General features: G+C 49.1%; 1 protein-coding gene across 2 annotated transcripts in view; it reads right to left on the bottom strand.

Moving 5' to 3' along the window:
• LOC149345920 (uncharacterized) overlaps positions 1–21,072 on the bottom strand; it is a 41,036-nt gene extending 19,964 nt beyond the window's left edge. Inside the window, exons 1-4 of one of the 2 annotated variants that reach the window (XM_089586279.1) lie at positions 20,972–21,072; positions 20,836–20,895; positions 6,065–6,207; positions 2,037–2,216 (exon numbers count right to left, since the gene is read on the bottom strand). In XM_089586279.1, coding sequence (XP_089442405.1) covers positions 2,037–2,216; positions 6,065–6,207; positions 20,836–20,895; positions 20,972–20,989 — 401 coding nt within the window. In that variant the 5' untranslated portion in view covers positions 20,990–21,072. The remainder of the gene's footprint in view (positions 1–2,036; positions 2,217–6,064; positions 6,208–20,835; positions 20,896–20,971) is intronic. The other variant, XM_089586280.1, reaches the window with a different exon arrangement.
• Between the last annotated feature and the right edge of the window lie 3,404 nt (positions 21,073–24,476).

A 24,476-nucleotide genomic window follows, 5' to 3' on the forward strand; every position in this document is an offset into this window, starting at 1 on the left:
GAATGACAGCAGTGGTGCACATGTGCATCCAACAAATACCGAATACCAAAGAATACCGGTTTTCGATTCGCGGCAATTAGATTGTTGAATTTGCAGGTCCACTAACCACATGGTAAGAGTTCCTGATCTGTGATATACGGCACTGAAGATTCCTTAAATCCAGCTACTGTCTGGCTGTTCCTAGGCAATGAAGAGGTGAAAAAAATCAATGTCGGGGTTCTCGCACAAATAGTTTTCTGGTGTGAGTCCACGCATACCACTATTACTTGTAATGATTAAAGACACATAAAAGGTCATCGAATGTGCATCAATCAAAGTCAATAGGTTTCATCCATAGAGGTCCTCTAGTGCCAGCCATCGATAATCAAATCTTTGAGTTCCGCACTATGCACTGTCTTCTCAACAGATGCACTCGGGCAACACACCGAACTGCATAGCAAAAAGAAAAATGGCTGAGGCTTAGCTAAGGTTAAGTCTAGTCAGATGCGAAGCATATTGATGGCTAGGCTTGGTAAAGATCCTCGCTTTGTTCTTCAGTTGTTGTAGAACGTTGTCGCCGAGCCGCATATTGAGCACGCCGCTTAGCCAGACGTTCATCCCGCTCTTCATCGGTCTCTGTGGCAAGCTGAAGCTTTCGCTTCTCGTTCAAATCAGCCCTGCTTCTAGGCGGCATCCCAACACGTGGCCGCCTCGTAAGTGCCCGGAGAGCGAGGCAAGCTCAGCTTTATACCGCTGCTGTAGCGTCACGTGGTCAGCTGCAGCGCCTCAGATGTGGAGCCTCCACCGCCGCGGCCGACCGCGCGAGCCGGCAGCCCATCTCTCCTCTGCTGTGACGTCAGGTTGTCACGTGGTGTCACGTGGTCACGCTAAAGGTCAATGGTAGCTCCACCGCCGCGCTCGACGGGCTGTAGTGTAGCTCTAGTAATATCCTTCGCATAAAAGCATAAGATGGAAAAAAAATTAGCTGCGCTTTACCTACTGCTGAACCAGGTTAGACAGCGAAAGCTGTGGTGTATTGGGCAAATGGACGTGGCTTCGCATCTCTGACGTTGAGTGCGTTCCGGACAACTGCCAGACCCAGAACAAGTCGATGCGACTGTGCCTGTCTTCTCGTCCATGTCGCCGCCGTCTGTAGCGAGAGCAGCCTCGGTAGACGCCTCTTCAACACGCCGATCGACGTCAAGCTAAATCACATAACTAGCGTTATACCGTATATGACGTCATCCGTTCACTGTAGTTGTTATTACTTTTCGCTAAATTTTATTTTCAAGGAAAAGCTGAAAGTCAGGTCATGTGTTTAGCACTGGTAGTTACCTGCAGCTGTAGCAACACACATATCAACTAATTAATTGCAGTAATTAATCTGTCTAAATAGTGCTACTTAATTAGGCTGAACTACGTCTTTTTAGTGATGTATTACATGCGGACACTATCCTTACTGCTATTTGTGCTCTTTACTATACAATGACTTTACCATGGTTAACAGCGCTAATTAGTGCATGCCTGTATACTATCTTAGTTCTAGCAATGCAGCGGAGCTAGACCTCACATCAGCGACCACCTGTTTCGAGACGCAGAAACAGTTGCTGGGGACGCCGTTGCTAACCACTGGCAACACACAGCGAATCTTTTTTTGCTTCGCACCAGCGTAGTAGAGCGGTTGCTCTAAAGTTCAATGGAAGTTTACCCAAGCGGTAATGCGATTTTCAGAGACATCTAGGTTGGTGCAAAATGCTCCTGCCATCCCTAGCTTTGAGTAACACTGTGTGAGGGGGAGGGAGGTGAAATTCGGGCTTTTATGAGTCACCTTTATGCTACTACACCAGCAATTGTACATGCGTAATCTTCAGAGAATTGTCTTTGCTGACAGCGTTGGAGTAGCCATGGACGGTAACCTGTTATGGTGTGGGGCAGATGTGTTGGAGGGCACGTGGGCAGAAAAAGACGACGGCTATGATGCCGCAATTTCACTGAGTGTGCCACATACATGCGTCACTGTAGAATTATGTCATGCAGGAAGCACGATTTCAACTCACTCTTTGGCTCCGCTGCACAGCATCCTTCCGGACTGGAAGACCAGAGCCGTGGCCCTGGGCTCCCTTATGCGCATGATGAGTGCTGGGTGACGGTGCGGCTTGTACTCTGTGTTTCTGGCGCGCATGGCAATCTCCTTCAGATCCAGCTCGCAGCCCAGGCTCATCGATGCCACGGTGTTCCTGTGAAAAGTTTTAGCTAGGATGAATGACAGTTTATTTTTCATCATACTTCACTCCCATTGTTTTGAAAGGACAGACCAGCACAGAGATTGCCGCAATCGCGTAATGACAGTGCGCGCGTAACAGTTCACTAATCGTTGGCTTCATTCGGTTCGAATACATTAAAAACCGATCAGGCACCGCCACGGTGGCTCAGTGGTTATGGCGCTCGGCTGCTGACCCGAAAGACGCAGGTTCAATCCTGACCACCACGGCGGTCGAATTTCAATGCAGGCGAAATTCTACACTATCGTGTACTGTGCGATGTCAGCGCACGTTTAAGAACCCCACGTGGTCGAAATTTGCGGAGTCCTTCATTACGGTACCCCTCATAGCCCGAGTCCTTTTGGGATGCTAAACGCCTATAAACTATAAACCAAACCGTTATGATACTTATTGATCTTTTTGTGCTACTCGGACGGTCTTCATGGGTCCGGTGTCCCGCTGGTGAAGGCCGCTTGCCAGGCTTGGTGAATGCGGTGCCGCTGTAAAGGCAGTCCTGAATGAGGCAGCTTAGTTTGCCACTGTTCGTACATAATTTCCCTGTTGTTTTAAGGTGCAAGTTGCGCTAGACAGTTTCAAACTTATGGAGGAGAGTAGATGTCTCTCCACAAGCCTGGCAATCGTCACGCAATGTCGGGAAATGTCCACGCCTGCAAGTTTCTCCAAATTGTGGCTTCTGTTCTAGTGAAAGCTTTGCGGGGAGGGCAAATTTCTGGCGACTGAGTCTATGAAGCTCGACAATATGTCCGTACGTTTTGGGGATGCAGGGTTTGGGCTCGGGCAGCGACGGGGCTCGGAAAGTATGACCTTGAGTTGTCCGATCGGCCGCCTCGTTACCCGTGATGTCCTCGTGTGCCGGAAGATCCACAGAACGCTGTGGTAGGAGTGCGTACCAAAGTGGGGAAGTGGGGGGTGGGGGAGGGGGTGAGGGAGGACGTGTTCTACATGATTTGAACTGCAGCCCTGCAAAGATCAAAGTAGTCATTGGAGGCGTGTTTGAAACATTGATGACCGTGACGAGATTTCCAGTGGGTGGTGGGCATATTTAACTGAGAGAGCTATTACGACTTCCTCGGCATCAGCAGCGCTGGTGTGGCTTAGAACTGTAGCGCTGACAACCTATTCTCCAGAGCTGGCTGTGACCACGGCTACGACCGCCATTCGTTTCGGGTACGCGCTGGCGTCGGTGTACAGGATGTGCACATGACGGGGGATAATGGTGTTCTGAACGCGTCTTTCTCGGGCTCTTCGGTGGCTGGCGTGATGTTGGAGATCCATATTGGTTGGAAGTGATAGCACTCAGGCTCCCCCCTGGTCTCCTGGGAGAGCCGGGTCCGTGGTGTAGTGGGAGTTTGGATTTACTCTTCAGATGGTTGTGTGCCCAGGCACTGTAGCGTGGGAAGGCTGGCCTGGCTGAGTCGTAGGCGCCACCCTTGACCCAGTAGCACAGCCTCTTTGTGTTCGGCGCAGGTCCCAAAGGCTCCCATGTGCTGAATGGAGTCTGTGGGGGAAGAACTTGGGAGTCCTGGAGCGATCTTTTATGCTTTCTGAATATGGGCTTCGATTTGATCGTCCTCAGTTCTGGTGGTATTGTGAAAGGGTAGACTGTATGTCCACCTGGGGATCACTAATGCTGCCACAACGTGGAGTGAACCGAGTACATTTAGACAGCCCCGTCGGTTCTTGATGCGTCGTATAATGCCACAGATCTGGTCTGTTGCGTGCTTGAGCTTGATGATTGTCTGCCATTGCTCGCCGTGGCTCTGGATGCACAGTCCTAGTATTCGGATCATTTGGACTGCCCGGAGCTCTTGTCCTTGGATGAGAGACTGATTAGTGATTTTTTAAAGGTTTCATTGTGCCGGTGTATGTATTCCGATTGGTCCGGGGCGCAACTCATGCCGCTCTGCTGAGCAAAATCTTCGTTGGTGGTCATGGCATTCTCAAGTTTCTCTTCCTTCCCGCCCGGCGAGCCGACAGTGGTCCAGACAGTGACATCATCGCCGCGTAATGCATGTCACATGCCAGGCTGGTTGGCTAGTACTCATATTCAGAGCGGTGTCCCCGACGCGGCTTCGCGGTTGCACTGCCCACAAGATATGCGCCAGCAACTGCTAAACCGTCGACAGGCTTTCATTCTAGGCCGCAAAAAAAAGTTCTACGTAAATGGTACCCAAATATGTTTGTATCCTGTTTTCTCAGCACGATCTACAACTTCAGAAGTAAGTTTTTTCACGAAGGCCATATTTAGAAAGTTGCCTAATTAACAAATTTTGGAGAACAAAAAAATACTGCAGGCTAGGCCGCAAGACTCCCAACAGTAATCAGTTGGTTTCACTCACCTAAGACTCTGTTACGAGGGGGTACCCAAAAGAAACCGGACTAAATTTTTTGCTCGGCAAAACTTCTGTGGTACCGCGTTTTGCCACTAGGAGCGCATAGAACGAACATTCCAGAGTCAGTAAGCCGAGTGCCGTCGTTGAAGGAGGTCAGACTAGTTTAGGCAGAGTTTTAGAGTGACGACTGTTTTGTGTGAATGTCGTTTTTGCAATGGCTGATTTTGGCGAACAGCGTGCGGCGGTGAAATTCTGATTTTTGCTCGGAAAAAGTTGAATAGAAACTTTTGAAATATTAAGAAAGACGTACAAGGACGATGCTATGGGGACAACTCAAGTGTTCCTGAATCGAATCCTGAATCAAAGCAACAATCATGCCAATGGAAAACTTCAAATTCACCTCGCCTCAAGAAAGCTCGTCAGGTGATACCAAACCTCAAAACAATGCTGATTTGTTTTTTCGACGTGACAGGAGTCGTCCGTTGAGAATTTGTTCCGCAGGGTCAGACAGTTAGCCAGGCTTTCTACTTGGATGTTTTGAAAAGATTGGGCAACAGTGTGCGGTGGAACCGGCCAGATTTGTGGCGGTCGGGTGACTGATTTTTCCATCATGGCAATGCCCATGCTCACACAGCCCTGTCTCTACGACAATTTTGGACCAAAAATGGCATGACCCCTATTCCTCAACCCTCATACTCTCCCGACCTTGCCCCGTGCTACTTTCTTTGTTTCCTAGAATGAAAAAATAGGTTTATGGAAAGCGTTTCGCTGATGTTGCTGAGGTGAAGAAAAAAACGACGGAGGCACTGTCAAGCATCACAAAAGATGAATTTAAACAATGTTTTGAAAAATGGAATGAAAGATTCGACAAGCGTATCATTGCAAGTGGGGAATACTTTGAAAGAGATTGAATGTCTGTACTTAAAATGTGAACAAATAAGTTCAAACAAAAATAAGTCCGGTTTCTTTTGGGTACCCCCTCGTATACTTAGCGCGAACACATGATATATAACACATGATAAGTCAGGAGTGAATGGTTTCAGGTGAAAAAAAAAAACAATGGCTGGCGGTTTAGCACTACTAAGGAAGCATTAATGTGCGAAAGCAAGGTTTTTTTTGCAGGCGGACACCACTGCCATGTATTTCAAGCGCGGTTGAGGTGTCCACTGACCCAGGGAGCCGGTTATGCGCCTTTCCTCTCCTCAAAATCAACAGAGCCTATACCTTAAACCAGATTTGGTAAAAGGAAATGCGCAAAACTGCCACATTTTGTAGGTGGATGCCACGGCCTAATCATAGCACGACTGAGGTTTACACCCACCCACTGAGCCAGTTACACTTGCTACCGAGAGGCTTCGCCATCCGCTGAAACCTTGGGAGTGCGGCGAGAAGTGCTTTCACACTAGGAAGCACGAAGCCTCACGAACAAAATTACAGGAGGCTAATGCACGGAAGAGTGTGAATACTCACTGGACATGTGGGAAGACATCAGTTTCTCCAAGCGGGGGAGCCTTGGGCACGACACGGGGCCCTGGCATTGAGATGGAGAGATTTGGGCGTACCGAGGAAGCCGCCAGGCTAGCACCAGAGAGCTTCCATTCGGGGTAATCATCCTACAGAAAAACAAAAGCAGATAGCGCGACGTATAAAGCTGACGCCTTTCTGCTCTCTGTTCACGCTAAGGCTTTGTTGTGAAATACGAAGGGCTTATGTTTTCAGAATTTTCCTTTTGTCACTACCGTGTGTGCATACAGGTAACGGAAGGATCAGGGGAAACTCAGTGGAATGCAGCAGAAAACGAGGTAATCCTAAAACGTACTGCGAAGACAAGAAAAAAATTGGTCCGGTAGAGTCTCTAAGCCATTTTGGCAGGGAGAAAGAGGGGCGCCGCTCTCTGTGTCAGCCTCGTAATAGGCGTTTCTTCCATGGCAATGTCAGGAAGACTATAACTCCACATTTATGTTATCTATTATTTGGTCGAAAACAGGTACCACGAGCAATAATGGTTAATACATTCTTTTTGTGAAAATGTGCCACTGCACAGTAAAAAAGATTTCACGTGAGCTAGTAATGAACCTTTACTCTCTCACTCCCACCTTCCAGTTATAGATCAATTCGGAATCAGTGTGCAACCTGCTAGCAGTCCTGTTCCAATTAACAGGCAGAGTGACTTTCCTGGAGAGGCAATAACCCTGCATTCAATGCCCGAACAAGGGATAAGTTTTCTCTTAAACTATAAGAAGTTACTGCCAAAGCTATACTATAGCTTCCCTCTGTAGCCACGAAGGTGCTGATTGGTGGATAGTCATTTGTTTACAATTTTGCATAAATGGTTTATGGGGGTAAACGTCCCAAAGCAACTCAGGCTATAAGGGACGCCGTAGTGAAGGGCTCCTGAAATTTCGACCACCTGGGGTTCTTTAACGTGTACTGACAACGCACAGTACACGGGCCTCTAGAATTTCGCCTTTGTCCAAACTCGACCCCCACGGCCGGGATCGAGCCCATGTCTTTCGGGGCAGCAGCCGAGCGCCATAACATCTGAGTCACCGACGCGGCATATCCTTCCTTAAATCGCAAAGACATATCCGTCCAGTTCATAAGTCTACTTAGGTTGTGGCTGTTTCTGAATTTGAAACAAAAAATTTACAGACAAAAATAATACAAAGACGTGGGTTCGATTCCTGGCGCGGCGGTCGAATTCTGATGCAGGCGAAGTTCTAGAGGCCCGCGTACTCTGTGATGTCAGTGCACTTTAAAGCACCCCAGGTGGTCGAAATTTCCCCAGCCCTTCATTACGGCGTCCCTCATAGCCTGAGTCACTTTGTGACGTTAAGCCCCCAGAAACCATAAACTATCTTATATCTGTTCCAACCTTAGCGAATACCATCGGAGATGTGGCAGTGCATATTGAATAATGAAAAGAGATCCCATAAAGGACATATCATGAAGATACTGCGTATACAGCATAAAAAGATACCATACTGCATATGGCTTCCCTTTTCCCCTATGAGGACTCCTGCACACAACAGATGAGGCGATATGAAAATACATGCCTTCGCGAACGCTCCGAGATGGTGAAAGGCAGAGGGCGCATTAAGGGCCCGGTGTCGTCGGCGGCGGCGTTGGCCGTGAGCGAGAAATCCCTAAAGCATTAATTAATAAATAAAATTATTTCTGGTCCTACCTTGGATTAGCCTACAATGTTTTAACTGATCTACTTTATTGACTGCCATGACGTGCAGGCTTTCGTCGGTACGGAAATGCGGCTACCGCGTTCGCCGAGTGCCTCTGCAAGTTTCTAAGCGTGCACATGGGGGGGGGGGGGGGGGGGCGGGTGCGGAGGAGATGCAAGCACACAGCCGAACAAACTTGGCATGCTGCTACTTCGACCAGTTGCTTTCACATACCCTCGCCCCTGCGCCATGATATAAAACACGCGTGAGTGCTCCAGCGATGTGTGTGTGTGTGTGTGTGTGTGTGTGTGCGCGTGTGTGTGTGTGTGTGTACACACACACACACACACACACACATCGGCATATATATATATATATATATATATATATATATATATATATATATATATATATATATATATATATATATACTTTCTGTACAAAACCATATAAATAAATACCATGCAGGAAAAAAAAGGCCTCCGTGGCGGAGTGGTTCCGTCTCCACTTGAAATGCCAAAGGCTTTGGTTCGATTCCCAGCCTGGACAAGTTTTTTTTTTTTAAATAGTGACGCCGAAACGCCGACAGATCTGCCGACACGGCTGCTAACGACAGTATGAGGCATTAAACGCATTCGCCTTAAATTTCAGCGGGCACTTTGTCTAAAGTTACTAAGCCCATTATACTTAGTGAAGTGACATGGGCAGGTACACTTTATTTTTCATTCTTTTTATATGGTCCCCCAAAAATTTTTGTCTAAAGTGCGCAGAGGCGAAAGCGTTTTATCCACCACTTTTGACTGCCTCTGTGGCACTGGTGACACCACCACTGGATGACGCCACATCTAATTAATGAATAATTACTAATGACCAATCACAAAATGACCAATTACTAAGTAATGTATAATTGTTAATTAATAACTAATTATTGATTAATTCCGCCTAAGTTTCGCCTTTAGGAGTGGAACGCGACAGCGTGTTGTAGCGCTGCCAGGGAGTCCACGGAACATCAGCACCCGTTCAGCGCGACGCCTTGTATTTGAGGAAACGAAATTACGCAGTAACTACCTCGGTGAACACCCGTCATCCGTCTGATAGACAGCTATACCGACTGTTGCGTAAATCGGAGAAAATCGGGACAAAAATTGGCGGGGGCCGAGCGCCTCTGACGGAAGGAACGCGGCGGGCCGCGTCTAAAGAAGGAACGCAGTGCGCAGGTCTACAGGTCACGTGTGGCTACCGGCCACGGCTGCGCGACAACTCAACTAGGTAGCCTCTGGGTAGCCCATCTCTCACCCTGGTATGATGTCACGCTATGACGTCACTAGGCATGGCATGACGTCAGAGGTCATTCTAAATGTCACGCGTGGCTACCGGCCGCCCCGCGACGACCCGACCTGGTAGCCCCTCTCTCACCCTTGTATGACGTCACGCTATGACGTCACTAGGCATGGCATGGCGTCAGAGGTCATTCTAAATGTCACGCGTGACGACTCGACTTGGTAGCCCATCTCTCATCCTGGTATGACGTCAGAGGTCATTCTAAAGGTCAAAAGTGGCTACCGGCCGCCGCTACGCGAAAAGCCGTTCATGAGCGTAGTATTGCTTTTGCAATAAAAAATTAGGCAGAGGCTTACCTCTGGTTAAGTCTGGATACACAAGCGAAAAGCTGCAGTTGTGCTTGGTTTGACGTCATGGCTTTCGCAGTTGGCGCACAATGCACTGGGAGCCCCACGATAACGGTGGAGGCGTTCGACCCACCCTATATCATATCGCGTGGGAATGCAAAAGAAACGAGGCTTTCCATAGAATACAAAATCCGAGTGCGGAACAGTGGGAGAGTTTGCTCTCCAGCGGCAACCCGGTTCTCCAAAGAGAACTGGTCATCCATGCCCAGCGAGCAGCCAAGCTCAGCGGTGCCCTGGAATAGTGGCGCCGACCACTGTCAACCGTAATAACTTCTAAAATAGAGCAAATAAAGTTTATCCTATTCTATCTTATCGGCCGTCCACACACTGCCTGTACGGAGGCGGAGGAAGAGACGCGCGTGTAGTGAATACGGTGCCGTCTTAGAAATTGTCTTAGAGACATGTACTGTAGTGTGCATTCCTTTCGGCTGTACACCAAGATATGAGAGAAAGGCATTTCCGTTCCTTAAAACCAATTTTCATTTCATTTCATTTTCCTCAAGGCCCTTACGGCGCGGTTCGGGTGTCCACCGAGATATGAGTTTTTCCTGGCGCACTGTTTGTCTTTTATTTATTTTTTTTATTTGTGCGGCGTGTGACGTCACTCGGTTTCGCGCATGCGCAGCTGTGGCAAATCTCGGCTCCGACGGCTCACGCGAAGCGCGGCTGTGGTGCGGGTAGTGAAGCTTTTCGCTTCAAAATTCTCTCGGCCTAACAGCACGTTTGTTCGGGCTCAAATTTCGGTGAGAGGTTGCATTTGATAGCCACTTTTATTTTATACTTGCCCGACTCGGTCAGAACTATTTGGAAGTCCCCATTGTCTGTGGCGACGGCGAACCAAAACCGAAAGGCGTCACAGCAATGGTACCCGTGTCGCCATCTCGCATTCAGCGGAAAAACGAGCTCTCTATCGGGGAGGGGGAGACTGCGTGGTTGATTTAAAATAACTTTCTTGGCTGCGTTAAAAAGAGCCACCTCCAGGTTATCTAGTTACCATTCCTTCTCTCGAGCGGTGGGCTGGCTAGCTCTGACCCCAGAACGCAAGTTTTGGAGGTGGAGTAGGCTGTCAAAGTCGCGAGGAATAGTCGCGAGGATCGACCACTTATCAAGACATCAAGACGCGACCTCTTACCAAGCTCTTTCCGGTGAATAAAATGTTTTACAATCAATCAATCAATGCTGGGCACAGAAAACATTGTTTGCAAGAAATTGCCGCAATTTGAACGAGTACGATTTCTCTCTATTGCAATAAAGCGTTTAAATCTACAATAAAACTTCGGTTGGGCCTATCTGGTACATGTTACTGTTACGGTGAAGGCTGCGCAAACACGGGACGATCCACAACGAAGAGACACCGACACACTAATTCGTTTCGCGTCGTCTGCTTTCGTTTTTCAGTCACCGATGGCAGCTGTGCTATGTGAGGAAATTATCTTTGCTTGGTACTCTCGGCTGCAAAGCAGCGCAAGACAGCACCGAAAATACGGTCGTACAGCGATCAAGGACATGGCAGTGACTTGGCTATGAGAGCCCAACTCCCCCGCTCCCCGCTTTTACTCTAGTTTTGTAAGAAGCTGACCTGGGGTCAACCTACCATGGATCAATTTATCGAGTGAATCACTTGCCTGTGTTAGCTCACTGGATACGTTAATTTAATCCTTAAAATCTGTAAACGTTACAAGAGAAAGTAGAATCTCTCCCATGGGGACTATAATCGTTTCATCGCGATAGCAATCAAACCCATCCAACTCCCCCACCACAACACCACCAGAGAGGACTCGGAGGCGGCCCTGCTCGGCTGTCAAGACCTCAAGACCTAAAAGGTCTTGGTTCAAAGGACGCGGGCGGCGCTGCTTGCTAATGGGGCCCCGGAATATTGTGAGGGAAAGCGGCTAATAGGGCCCTACCCAGGTCACCTACCTCTAATTATTGATTGATACACGTATTAATACGACAGCGTTAAGGTCCCCGTGTCGCAGAAAAGCCGGTGTCATGGTCGGCGGCGTTGGCCGTGAGAGAATAAAATTGGCGGGGCCTTAGCTTTGGTTAATCCTGGTAGGTTGCGAAAGCGAGTACAGCGGCTCTAACGGCAGGAACGCGGCGCGCCGCGTCTACACGTCACGCGTGGCTACCGGCCGCCGCTGCTTGACGACTCGACTTGGTAGCCCATCTCTCACCCTGGTATGATGTCAAAGGTCATTCTAAAGGTCAAAAGTGGCTACCAGCCGCCGCTACGCGAAAGGCCGTTCACGAGCGCAGTATTTCTTTCGGAATAAAATCCCAGAAGCATTAATGAATAAAACTTAGTAGGAAATTGGTGGAGTTGGGGAATCAACCAAGGCCACCCGAGTGCGAGAAGAGCACACTAACCACTCCGCCAATGCAGCTCGATGGTTTGGAATGAACAAAGGCGCGTCTAGTGAATAGGTGCTGTCTTAGAACTGACACATGTATTGTGATCTGTACTTCTTTCGGGTGTACACCGCGATATGAGAGACAGGAGTGTTTCTTTTCCTTAAAACCAATGTTCAATTCGTTTTCCTCTTAAGGCGCGGTTCGGGTATCGACCGTCCAATCCAATCCAATCCGGGATATGAGAGAGAGGCAGGCGTCGTTTCCTTTCCTTAAAACCAATTTTCATTTAATTTTCCTTCGCTTGCGGCGCGGCTCGGGTGTCCACCGAGATGAGAGCCAGGCTTTTTTTTTTTTTTTCCTTCGGGCAAGGCATCGCCCCGAATGGGCGATGGCGCTCCATGGACCTCTTGGCAACCCTGCACCACACTGTCGCGTCCCATTCTTAAATGTGAAGCTTAAGCGTCCTCCCGCGGTGGCTCAGTGGTTACGGCGCTCGGCTGGTGACCCGAAAGACGCGGGTGCGATCCCGGCCGCGCTGGCCGAATTTCGATGGAGGCGAAATTCTAGACGCCCATGTGCTGTACGATGTGAGTGCACGTTAATGAACCCGAGGTGGTCGAAATTTCCGGAGCCCTCCACTGCGGCGTCCCTCATAGTCTGAGTCGCTTTGAGACATTAAACCCCATAAACCAACCAACCAATTTTTTCACCACCACCACTCATAACGTCGTCCCAGCGGACCAAAAATCTTGCTTGCGCATCTTACTTGTTCATCTGGCATCTTGCGTGTGGATCTTGCCTGTCCATCAGTCGCTGCCATAGCATGATTTGATTTGATAGCAACTGTGATGCCAAGCGGCAAGAGTCTGGCCAGAGACACCCTCGAAATTTGACCTTGGTCAATTAGTTCCAAACTCGATGGCCAACTATAACTGACCGTGCCCGAAACAATGACGACTTCCAAATTTGGCTCGCGCCATTGCCAAAATTGGTCATCTTCGGAATTTGGCCTTCTCCGATTTGAACCAAAATCGATGTCCATCGATCACTGACCATGCTCGACAAAGTGGAAGCCTCAAAATGGAGCCCGTGTCATTTTCGAAAAATCGGTCCGGGCCACAGACGAAATAGTTGTTCACACCTTTGGAAGGGTGTACAAAGTTGGAAGGGTGTATTTCTGTGTAGTTTAAAAATTACTGGCGTTTTAGCGTTGCCAAGCACGAAATATTGACCGAAGGCACGCTCTTTTGCAGGTGGATACCACAGCCATGCACATACGTCAAAGCGCGATTGTATCCACTAACACACGAAGCCAGTTATGCGTCCATCGTTTACTCGAAATTAACAAAGCTTCAAATACTGCGCGGAGATTCTGGGTTCGAACCCGACCGCGGTGGCCTCGTTTTGATGGAGGCTAAACGCAAAAGGCGCCCGTGTGCTTCGCGTTTTCAGTGCAACTTAAAGATACCCAGGGGGGTCGAAATGATTCCGGAGCCCTCCACTACGGCACCTCTTTCTCTCTTCCTTTCCTCCTACCTTAACTCCCTTTCCTTACGGCGCGATTCGGGTGTCCACCGAGATGTGAGACAATTACTGCACTACATTCCTTTCCTTAAAAACAAAAAAAAAAAATCACGGGTGGTGGTGGTGGTGCATTCTAAGACGGACTGCCACTGATCCAACACCGAAAAGAATCATTTGGGTTTGGTTTGGTTTATGGGGTTTAACGTCCCAAAGCGACTAAGGCTATGAGAGACGCCGTAGTGAAGGGCTCCGGAAATTTCGATCGAACCCGCGTCTTTTGGGTCAGCAGCCGAGCACCATAACCACTGAGCCACCGCGGCGGCAAGAATCATTTGGGGTCCTGGCCATCAGGGCTTACGAGGTAATGAAGCCGCTGACGCAGCTGCCCGAGCGCTTATTCACCGGGCTCCTCATCCCAGCTCTTCTGGCTCGGACACTAACCAGCCGCTGCTGCGATTCAGGGAAATAACGCATTATAGCGACAACCACCGCCTTTTCCCGGCCCCTGCAAAGGGGCTGAGTAAGACGGAGGAGCGAACTTTAAGGCACCTGCAGACAGGTACTCTACTCTGTCCTGCAATCTTAAAACATTACGATCCTAACACGGATGGGCGATGCCCGCACTGTGGGGAGACCTGTGATATCTTCCACATGGTGTGGGCATGTACTCAAAATCCCCACCTCCCCCCTTTCCTCTACCCCTTCCAGAGAGGCATGGGAGCCTGCCCTCCTCAACTGCTCTTCGCTTGAGTCCCAAAGGGCTCTGGTGAAACGGGAGAGAGACGGGGCCTCGTCATGCGGTGTCCCGGACTAGGGACGCCGACCATGTAGCGGGGCCACTCTGTGGCTCCCAAACTCTATTTCAGCAATTAAAAGTTTTCACCACCACCACCACCACGGCGCGATTCGGGTGTCCACCGAGATGTGAGACAATTACATTACTATTTTCCTTTCCTTAAAAACAAAAAAAAATTCATGGGGCACTTTGGCTCTCTAAAGTGCTTCAAGGCGAAAGCGTTTCCTGGCGTACCGTTTGTTCTTTATTTTTTTCATTTTTGTTGTTGTTCCTTTTCTTATTTTTCATTTTTAAAATTTTATTTATGGTTCTTTTCTGATTTTTTGTTTTTATTTTTTTTTATTCTTTTATTTCACTTATGAAACTCGTGCATTCACTAGATGCGCCTTTATTCATGCTCAATCCCTGAGCATTCCTGGCGGATTGGTAGCGTCTCCTCTTCAAATGCCAAAAGCCCTGGTTCGATTCCAGTCTCGACCCAGTTTTTATGCGAAGCATATTGCTAGAGCTACCACTCACGCCGTCGCCGTGGGACCCCCACGTGACACCGTGACATCACACCACGTGACACCGTGACGTCACACCACGTGACATCGGATGAGAGAGCCGGCCTCCACCTCGCGCCGTCGCCGTGGGACCCCTAGCCGTCACACCCGCACATTTCGAACGCGCGTTCACACTCGGTGTAGGTGAAACGCTCGCTCCACCGGGCAGGCAGACGCGGCTTCCGTGGCAATCCAGGCGCTCACCCAACGCGCGCCTCGGGGTTAGTCGGCGTTCCGCTGTAGCCATGCCGTTGTCTTCCCCCACGACGAAGTGGTTGTATTAAAATGACCAAGTATTCAACCAAGGAAAGCCGTGTATTACCAAGCCTAGCCACTAATATGCTTCGCATTCCCCAGGCTTAGCCAAGCTGAGCCTCAGCAATTTTTTTTTTAAGTAGTGGCGCCGAAACGCGGACAAATCTGCCGACGCGGCTGCCGACACCGCTGCTAACGACAGCATGAGGCATTAAAGGCTTTCGTCTTTATGTGCTTTCGTTGTGAGCAAAGCAACGCCTCGTAAGTGCTTCAGTTTTTAGGAGGTGGACGCCACGGCCTACTCACAGCGAGACTACGGTGCCCACTGACCCGTCAGCCAGTTACTCCTCAGACGCCGCCGCGGTGGCTCAGTAGTTATGGTGCTCGGCTCCTGACCCGAAAGACACGGGTTCCATCGCGGCCGCGGCGTTCGCATTTCGATGGAGGCGAAATTCTATAAGGTTCACACACAAACAGACACACACCGCTGAATCCCAGTGAGTGCAGCTACCGCGCCAAAAAAATTCATGGGGCACTTTCGCCACGCATGAGACAAACAAGACACGGTTCCGTGACACACAGTCCGCTCAATCGGTACATACAGTTCAGCGACTGTCTAAAGTGCGTAGAGGCGAAAGCGTTTTCCGCACCACTCTGACTGCCTCTGAGCCGGTGGTGACGTCACCATTGGATGACGTCACACATAATTAGGTAATAATTACTAGGTAATGACAAATCATTAATAGATTACTAATTACCTATTAAAGGCTAACTATTAATTAACTGTTAATTAATGACGATCAAGCTTCGCCTTTAGGACTGGAACTCGACAGCGTGTTGTAGCGCTGCCAGGGTGTCACCGGAACGCCACCACCCGCTCGGCGCGATGCCTTGCCCTTTGATAAATTGGTAAATTTTTTGTTTATGCGAAGCATATTTCTAGAGGTACACTACAGCCCTTCGCCGTGGTTACGCGCCGTGCACACCACGTGACACATGACGTCACGACAGAGGAAGATGAGGGTCCACCTCGCGCCGTCGCTGTGGTTGCACGCCGTGCAGACCACGTGGTACAGTGACGACACACCACGTGACATACCACGTGACACATGACGTCACGACAGATCGCCGTCACGCGCTGGGAGAGGGAGAACGATGCCATCGCCCAGACACCGGAATGTCCTCGAGCGGCATTCCCGCGCATTTCGAACGCGCGTTCACACTCGGTGTAGGTGAAACGCTCGCTCCACCGGGCAGGCGGACGCGGCTTCCGTGGCAATCCAGGCGCCCACCCAACGCGCGTCTCGGGGTTAGTCGGCGTTCCGCTGTAGCCATGCCGTTGTCTTCCCCCACGACGAAGGCTTCTAGTGGTTGTATTAAAATGATCAAGTATTCAACCAAGGAAAGCCATGTATTAACAAGCCTAGCCATCAATATGCTTCGCATCTGACCAGGGTTAACCAAGTTAACCCTCAGCCATTTTTTTTTGAGGTAAGGAAATGGCGCAGTATCTCTCTCACATATCTCGGCGGACACCTGAATCGCGCCGTAAGGGAAGGGAGGAGAGTGGGAGTTAAAGAAGTCAGCGAGAAAGGGGTGCCGTAGTGGAGTTCTCCGGAATAATTTCGACCACCTGGTGCTCTCTAATGTGCACTGACATCGCACAGCACACGGGCGACTTTTTGTGTTTCGCCACCATCGAAACGTGGCAGCCGCGGTCGGGATCGAACCCGGCTACACGTGCTAGGTAGACGGGCGCCTTACCACTGAGCCACCGCGGCGGGTTTGCCCTTTGAACGCAACGCTTTTTGAGGAAAGGAAATGGCGCAGTTCTGTCATCTCGGTGGACACATGAACTGAACTGTACAGGAATGGAGGAAGTGGGAGTGAAAGAAGAAACAGGCTGAATTTCTTTGGAGGAGAAATTCGAGGCCCGTGTACTGTGCGATGTCAGTGCACGTTAAAGAACCCCAGGTGGTCGAAATTTCCGGAGCCCTCCACTACGGCGTCTCTCATAGCCTTAGTCGCTTTGGGACGTTAAACCCCATAAACCAACCAGGGCCGTCCCCCCCCCCCCCCCCCCTTACCCTACCGCTAGCGGTAGGCCCCTACCGCTACCCCCCCCCCCCCCCCCCCCCCCCCCCCCCGTAATGAAGAAAATGAATTTGAGGAAAGGAAAGTACGCAGTAACTGTCTCACATATCTCGGCGGACATGACACCTCTGCTGACAAGCTTCTGCCGACAAGCTTCTGCTGACAGCCTTCTGTCGACAACGATAAGGCATTAAAGGCTTTCCCCTTAAAACAGCCGTAGAGTTTACCCCGGTTTTACCACTGAGAGAGCTTAAGGCATTTCACACCTAATCACAAAACGCAGTTTCTACCACCTTGCAAGGATGGAAAGAAAGTGCAGATTGTTAATAGTTAATGGTGGAGCTTAAGGGTCCGAAGCGACACCTGGGCTATGGGGGGGGGGGCATCCTGGTGGAGGGCTCAGGATTAATTCCAACCACCTGGGCCTCTCTAATGTGCGCTGAAAACACAAAAGACACGGGCGCCTCTTGCGTTTTGCCTCTATCAAAACGCAGCCGCCACGGCCTGGACTGAACCCGGGTTTTCAGGCTGAGTACCCGGGTTCGAACCCGACCGTGGCGGCCGCGTTTCGATGGAGACGAAGCGCGAGAGGCGCCCGTGCGCTGTGCGATGTCAGCGCAGGGTAATCATCCCCAGGTGGTCGAAATTATTCCGGAGACCTCCACTACGGCACCTCTTTCTCTCTTTCTTCTTTCACTCCCACTTTCCTCCCTTCCCTTACGATGCGGTTCAGGTGTCCGCCGAGATATGTGAGACAGATACTGCGCCATTTCCTTTCCTAAAAAAAAGTTATTAACCAATTATTAGCAAAGAGCTTTTAACCACCGAGCCACCCTGGTGGAGGTCAGAAACGGCGTTCGTCACCACACGTAGTTTCAGAGCGAAAGCACTAATCCGGATGTTCAGAGTCTTTAAAAATCGTATTAAGGCGAAAAAAGCGTCTCTTCGTTGTCAACAGAAGGTTGTCGACGGAATGTTGTCAGCAGAGATGTCACGCTTTTGGGTTGGTCGATATGGTTATGACGTCAGAGCGCGCGGAGTTGGAGTAATGAGAAAATAAAAAGGAAAAACAGAAAAAAGGTTGGTTGGTTGGTTTATGGGGTTTAACGTCCCAAAGCGACTAAGGCTATGAGAGACGCCGTAGTGGAGGGCTCCGGAAATTTCGACCACCTGGGGTTCTTTAACGTGCACTGACATCGCACAGTACACGGGCCTCTAGAATTTCTCCCCCAAAGAAATTCAACCGCCGCGGCCGGGATCGAACCCGCGTCTTTGGGGTCAGCAGCCGAGCACCGTAACCACTGAGCCACCGCGGAGGCCAAAAACAGAACAAAGTTAAAAAGAAATTGAAAGGAAACAAATAAGAAATTAAAAAGAGCAAGAAGAAAAATAGAAAAAGAGAAAAAGAAAGGAAGGAAAGAAAAAGAAACGGTGCTAAACATAAAAGAAAATAAAAAATACAACAAGAAATGAAATTAAAAAAGAAAATGAAAAAATGGCCTGGCTTAGCTTATGGTTAAGCCTAGGATGCGAGGCATAGTTTTGCGGTCTGTCGAGCCGCCCTCTCCCTGGCCGACATCTCGCTGCTCAACTGACTCAACGAGTGCGTCGCCTTTTGCGTGACGTCAGTATCTCCTAGCGGTAGGAGCGGGAGTTAGGCCGCCGGCGGAGGCTGCGCGTCCGCAAGCGAGCGCACGAGGCCCTAGCTTTCACACCTGTTGTGACGTCATATCACGTGGTGCGCCGATGAAGGTCAAGTGGTAGCTACGCGGCCGTGCGCGGCGCAGCAAGGAAGAGCTCGGTTGTGCGAGTAATATGCTTCGCATAGAAGAAATCAACGCCAAACAGTGCGCAAGGAAAGGCTTTCGCCTTGCAGCACTTTAGAGAGCCAAAGTACCCCCTGAATTTTCATGTGTGAACGTCTCGGGAGCATGGAAAAAGAGAGCCAAAAAAAAAGAGAACCCGTGAATATCAACCACTGGGAGGCGAAGTCGCGGCGGCGCGAAATGGTCAGCTTCAAAGGCGATTGCGCGAGACCACTAGGCTAAGCTAAACCGGCATCATTCTTTTTGCTAGCTCAATTGAAAGCCTAGCAGCGACGGCGCAAATAGCGTCGTATTTAAAAAAAAAATTGCAGGACGCTTAAGCTCCGGCCGCCTTTGAGAATGGAATGCGATAGCGTCTTGAAACGCTGCCAAGCAGTCCACGGAACGCCATGCCCTTGCACAAATCGAAAATAGTTTGCGGAAAGGAAATGACGCAGCAACAGTCTCTCTTATTGCGAAAGCAATACTACTCGCACTTTCAAACCTTCGCGTGGCACGGCCCCAGTTACGTTTGACCTTTAGCAGAGTGAATATGGGCGACCAACTCGCTCCTTCAGGTAGCCCGGCTGCAGTTACGCCGCGCCGCGCACCTGTGGCGCTACTGCCGCTGTGACGTCATACCAGCTGTAGATTATGTTTTCTTTCTCTCAGTCGCAACAACATCAAAAACAAAAAAAAATTCAGGGGGCACTTTGGCTCTCTAAAGTGCTGCAAGGCGAAAGCGTTTCCTCGCCACTGTTTGTTCTTTATTTACTTTTCATTTTTCATATTTTGTTCTTTATTTTTTGCTCCTTTTGTTACTTTTATTTTTTTTTATTTGTGTTCATTTTCTTGTTTTTATTTTTATTTGCCTTTCCTTGACTTTACTCCTTTTATTTTATTTATGAAGCCCATGCATTCACTAGATGCGCCTTTATTCATGCTTTATTCACGCCGAAAGGCGGACGAATCTGCCGACGCGACTGTCGACACTTCTACCGACGCGTCTGTCGACACTCCTGCCGACGCGTCTGTAGACGGCTGCCGACGCGTCTGTCGACACTCCTGCCGACGCGTCTGTAGACACGGCTGCCGACGCGTCTGCAGACACGGCTGCCGACGCGTCGTCTGCAGACACGGCTGCCGACGCATCTGTCGACACTCCTGCCGACGCGTCTGTCGGCACTCCTGCCGACGCGTCTGTCGGCACTTCTGCCGACGCGTCTGTCGGCACTTCTGCCGACGCGTCTGTAGACACGGCTGCCGACGCGTCTGTCGACACTCCTGCCGACGCGTCTGTCGACACCTGCCGACGTGTCTGCTAACGACAGTATGAGGCATTAAAGGCTTTCGCCTTAATATAAAAAAATTATCGAAGACGCTTTGAGTCGTCGCGCAGCGGCGGCCGGTAGCCACGCGTGACCTGTAGACGCGGCACACTGCGTTCCTTAAGTTGGAGGCGCTGCGCTTTTGCTTTCGCAGCCTACCAGGCTTAACCAAATTTAAGCTAAGCCCCCGCCAATTTTTACGCAGCCCACGATTATAGGTCGGTTCCAATCCCTTCCGCAGGCTAGGCTCTAACTTAAATAGCATGTCTATGCTGCACGAAACGCTTAATCGTACGGCACCATCCGGAACATTCTGCGGCAAACGCTTGGTATGATACGTTTTTTTCCGACGCGCAGTGCTGACAGCTAGAACGCCGACGGCTTGTCGACCGAACGAGCTGTATGCGCTGTCGCGTAAAAAACGACCGAGGCGAGCAATTTTAGCGGCAATTTTGAGTACATAAGTTTTGTTTTGTGTGCCCATAATATCAGATACAAAGCGTAGCGTTGTGTTTTGTCCCGGTTCAGCCACGGGGCGCCAAAACCAGTGCAGAAGACACTTTCGGTCAGACGTGTGATCTCTAATGGCGTTTGTGCAGTGAACACCTGATCATGTGGGCGAACGCGCAAACTCTCGAGTGAGACGCAGCGGCATTACCGCTGACCCTCGCTTACCTGAATTTCCTGCATAAAACTTCGATGCTCCGCCGGAGCGTCGCGTCGCGAATGTGGAGCCTGCAGGTCCGGGTATTTGTTAGAAGTCAATTTGCCAAGCGAAAAACACAATATATCACGTTCCCCGACTGCGTACCTGCTCTGAGATGTCCATCGCGGGTCAGATTCAAGCAATATCTCCAACTCCTCTAAAAACACAGCGCGTCCGACCTATCAGGCCACGGCTGACATTGCCGCACTTTCTCACCATAACGCCCAAGTGGCGCTGCAATCGTCAGCGTGTCGACGAGCGTAGCGCGTAGTCTGCTGCTTTTTGAATCACTCAGCATTGCATAAAATCGCACAGACCACTCCATTCCACCCATTTTTTTCTCTTATGCTAAAAAAGAAAACTTAAGGGGGAACTCTTAGTTGACAGGAATTCCGAGCCCCTCCGCAACAAGTTCGCAGGGCGCTGCGATCGCTAGCGTGGCGCAGAGCAAAGCGCGTCGTTTGCTTCTCGTTCTCGCGTACGCTTCAGGGAGTGACCTACTTAGAGAAGCTTTTGCATCCATAGGGTTTTCTTGTGCTAACGGTGTGTATATCACGCGAACACAGTATTTAAGATGTGAAGGAAACCTGGAAAGGAAAATACCGACTGCAGAAGACCAGAGCGTGAACGTCGATTTGCATGCGCTTTGGAGCATGTTTTTTTGTTTGTTTTTTATGCGATATGACGAAGATGGCTCATCGACACGAAAACCCAAAGTCGCCGAAAAAGTGGCGGCGTTACAGAACTCACGATTGGACGTGCTTACAACTGCACGAAGTACAGATGAACAGTATAGAACTGAAACTAATTTTAACCGCCGCTGTGGCTAAGTGGTTATGGCACTCGGCTGCTGACCTGAAAGACGCGGGTTCGATCCCGGCCGCGGCGGTCGAATTTCGATGGAGGGTAAATACTAGAGGCCCATGTACTGTGCGATGTCAGTGCACGTTAAAGAACCCGCGGTGGTAGAAATTTCCGGAGCTCTTCACTACGGCGGCCCTCATAAACTGAGTCGCTTTGAACCCCCCATAAACGAAACCAAAAGAATTGGAATCGAATTAGGATAGAATTGCAATGCTTTCGCATTACTCACACTGAAGTTCTTTAAGTGCCTCAAGTAATTTTTCTTGTGTCACCCTGTCGCAGCAGGCAAATCTCGTTGAAGCGCTAGTGACGCCAAACTTTTTGTACTTTGTATCTGGTTTACAATGGTATACACCATGTTAGTTAGCTTAGATCACCTAAGAAAATTCGACCACGCTCCTTAAATAACTTGTAATCGAATGTCGTTTCTCCTATGTAGTTTCCGCTTTACAATTATACGGCGCTTGACACATAACAAGCAAGGCATTCATTCTCACTTTTGGAGCAAGCTAATTCAAGAGTTGGAGTGGAAAAATTAGAAGGCACTGCGGAAACCGCATTGGAGTAGTGCGAAAGGATTGACGCCTCATCGCCGCTTCTAATTTCTCCTCTGTGCCTCTAGTTGGTCCTCTTTGTCAATACATTTCGTTCACACTTAATTCGTTTTATTCAAAATTTATTCATTAAATTCTGCTTAATTCACAATTAATTCACAGCTCTAATTACTCTAATTCAATTTTAATTCGTTGCAATGTATCATTAAGCCACGTTATAGCCACGATATTCCACCTGAATTTGTAATTAATTCACCTTAATTTTCTCAAATGCATCTTAATTCATCTTCATTTACCACTTGGATTTGTATAATTTGTTAATTATTGATTAGATTTCGATTAACTGCAAAGCCCCCATCGTTTCACCTACCTTACTTTATAATTATTCACATTTAATTCACAATTATTTCATTTATTTCGAACTTCATTCACCTAATTCACAATTTTGACACAATGAATCCGCAGTTTATCCATCTATGCACTCCTAATTTTTTTAATTCGGAATTGATTCATGTAATTCACACTTGATTCACAACTGAGTTACTATAATTCACTTTTAATTCATTGCAATGTATCATTACGTCACGATATAGCCTCGTTAATCCACCTTAATTTATTATTTACTCTAATTCTTGGGCACGGCGGCACTTCAGGCATGCGGTTCACCAACCCGCTGGTCTTTTTCGTACAGGTGATCGTCACAGCGCTGTCGACGCCAGTGGCTCGACACGATCAACCGCGATGGTCAACGCCCGAAAGGATGCAGCTTGTGTGCGATCGCGGTCGACACGAGGCTGATACGCTTCATCTCGCGGACATCGGCATCGACCTATGCTACCGGATGGCACCAGGTTCGATAACGAACAGTGACGAAGACAGCGCCTCCCTGGCGGTGGATCGGCCACGACCCTACATAAAGGCAGCACATGACCCCGGACGGATTCTTGGGCACGGCGGCACTTCAGGCATGCGGTTCACCAACCCGCTGGTCTTTTTCGTACAGGTGAGCAAATGCTACGGCAAGTGCTATCGGTCAAGCGACCCTTACCTTGTAGTGCTGCCGTGCCCAGGGCTGCTCTCTCCAGTGTTCTGTGATTTACTGTATGCCATGAAGCTTCTACTGCTCGCCGGCGACATTGGGACCAACCCCGGACGTGATATGGCGCAACTAATGAAACAGCTACAAAGTATAGCAGATGACCTAAAAGAAATAAAGGAAGAAAATCTTGTCTTCATCGATACAAAATTAGAAAACTTGTCCGTACTGGACAGTAAAATATCAACGTATCTACACGAGATTGACAGCCTAAAAAATACAGTGATGACCCTCGAAATGTGAATAGACGATCTGGAGAATCGCTCACGAAGGTCTAACCTAATAATATATGGAATTTGTGAGGATGAAAGTGAGGACAGCGACACACTGGAAAAAACAGTCAACGAGAAAAGTGTTCACATCTTAAAAATACAGCCCGTTACCATTGAAGGAATTCATAGACTGGGTCGGCCTATGAATACGAAAAAGGCCAGACCGGTTATCCTTAAACTGCTTGACTCACGGGAAAAAATCTCGAATATTAAAGAACTGTACAAAGCTGAAGGGATCGGAGTATTCAGTCAGTGATAATTACTCGGCCCGTGTACGTAGCATACGAAAGAAGTTATGGGAGACTGCGAAGGAGCACAAAGACAACGAAGACAAAGTTGCTCTTGTCTTTGATAAGTTGCGTATAAACGGTGAGTTTTTCTACTGGGATGATGAGCAGAACCGTGTAATGCCAATGGAAACTAAAGCCAGTCCTACTAGTCCCCCAAAAAACAGTCAGAGCGATGCAAAAACATTAAGGCCACGCCGCAACCAGCAGAAACAGAAATAACTTTTGCTAACATAAATGCTCGCAGCATCCTAAACAAATTTGATTCCTTGGAAAGCTTACTTATTGGCATAAAACCCGACTTCATGGCCGTGACTGAAACGTGACTCACGTCCGATATCATGGATACCGAGGTTACGCCCCCAATTTACGCGATAATTCGCAAGGATAGAAAAACTCGCGGTGGCGGCGTAGCCATTTTTGTGAACAAAAAAATACAAGTCACTGTACTTCCCGATATCGAAGGCGTAGAGGCAATCTTTTCCAAACTGACATTAGGTTCCTACTCGATAGTGGTGGGTTGCATTTATCGCAGCC

The sequence above is a fragment of the Amblyomma mixtum genome, chromosome 4, assembly GCF_055824585.1.
Source record: "Amblyomma mixtum isolate Tamu chromosome 4, ASM5582458v1, whole genome shotgun sequence".
In the NCBI taxonomy this organism is placed as follows: Eukaryota; Metazoa; Arthropoda; class Arachnida; order Ixodida; family Ixodidae; genus Amblyomma; species Amblyomma mixtum.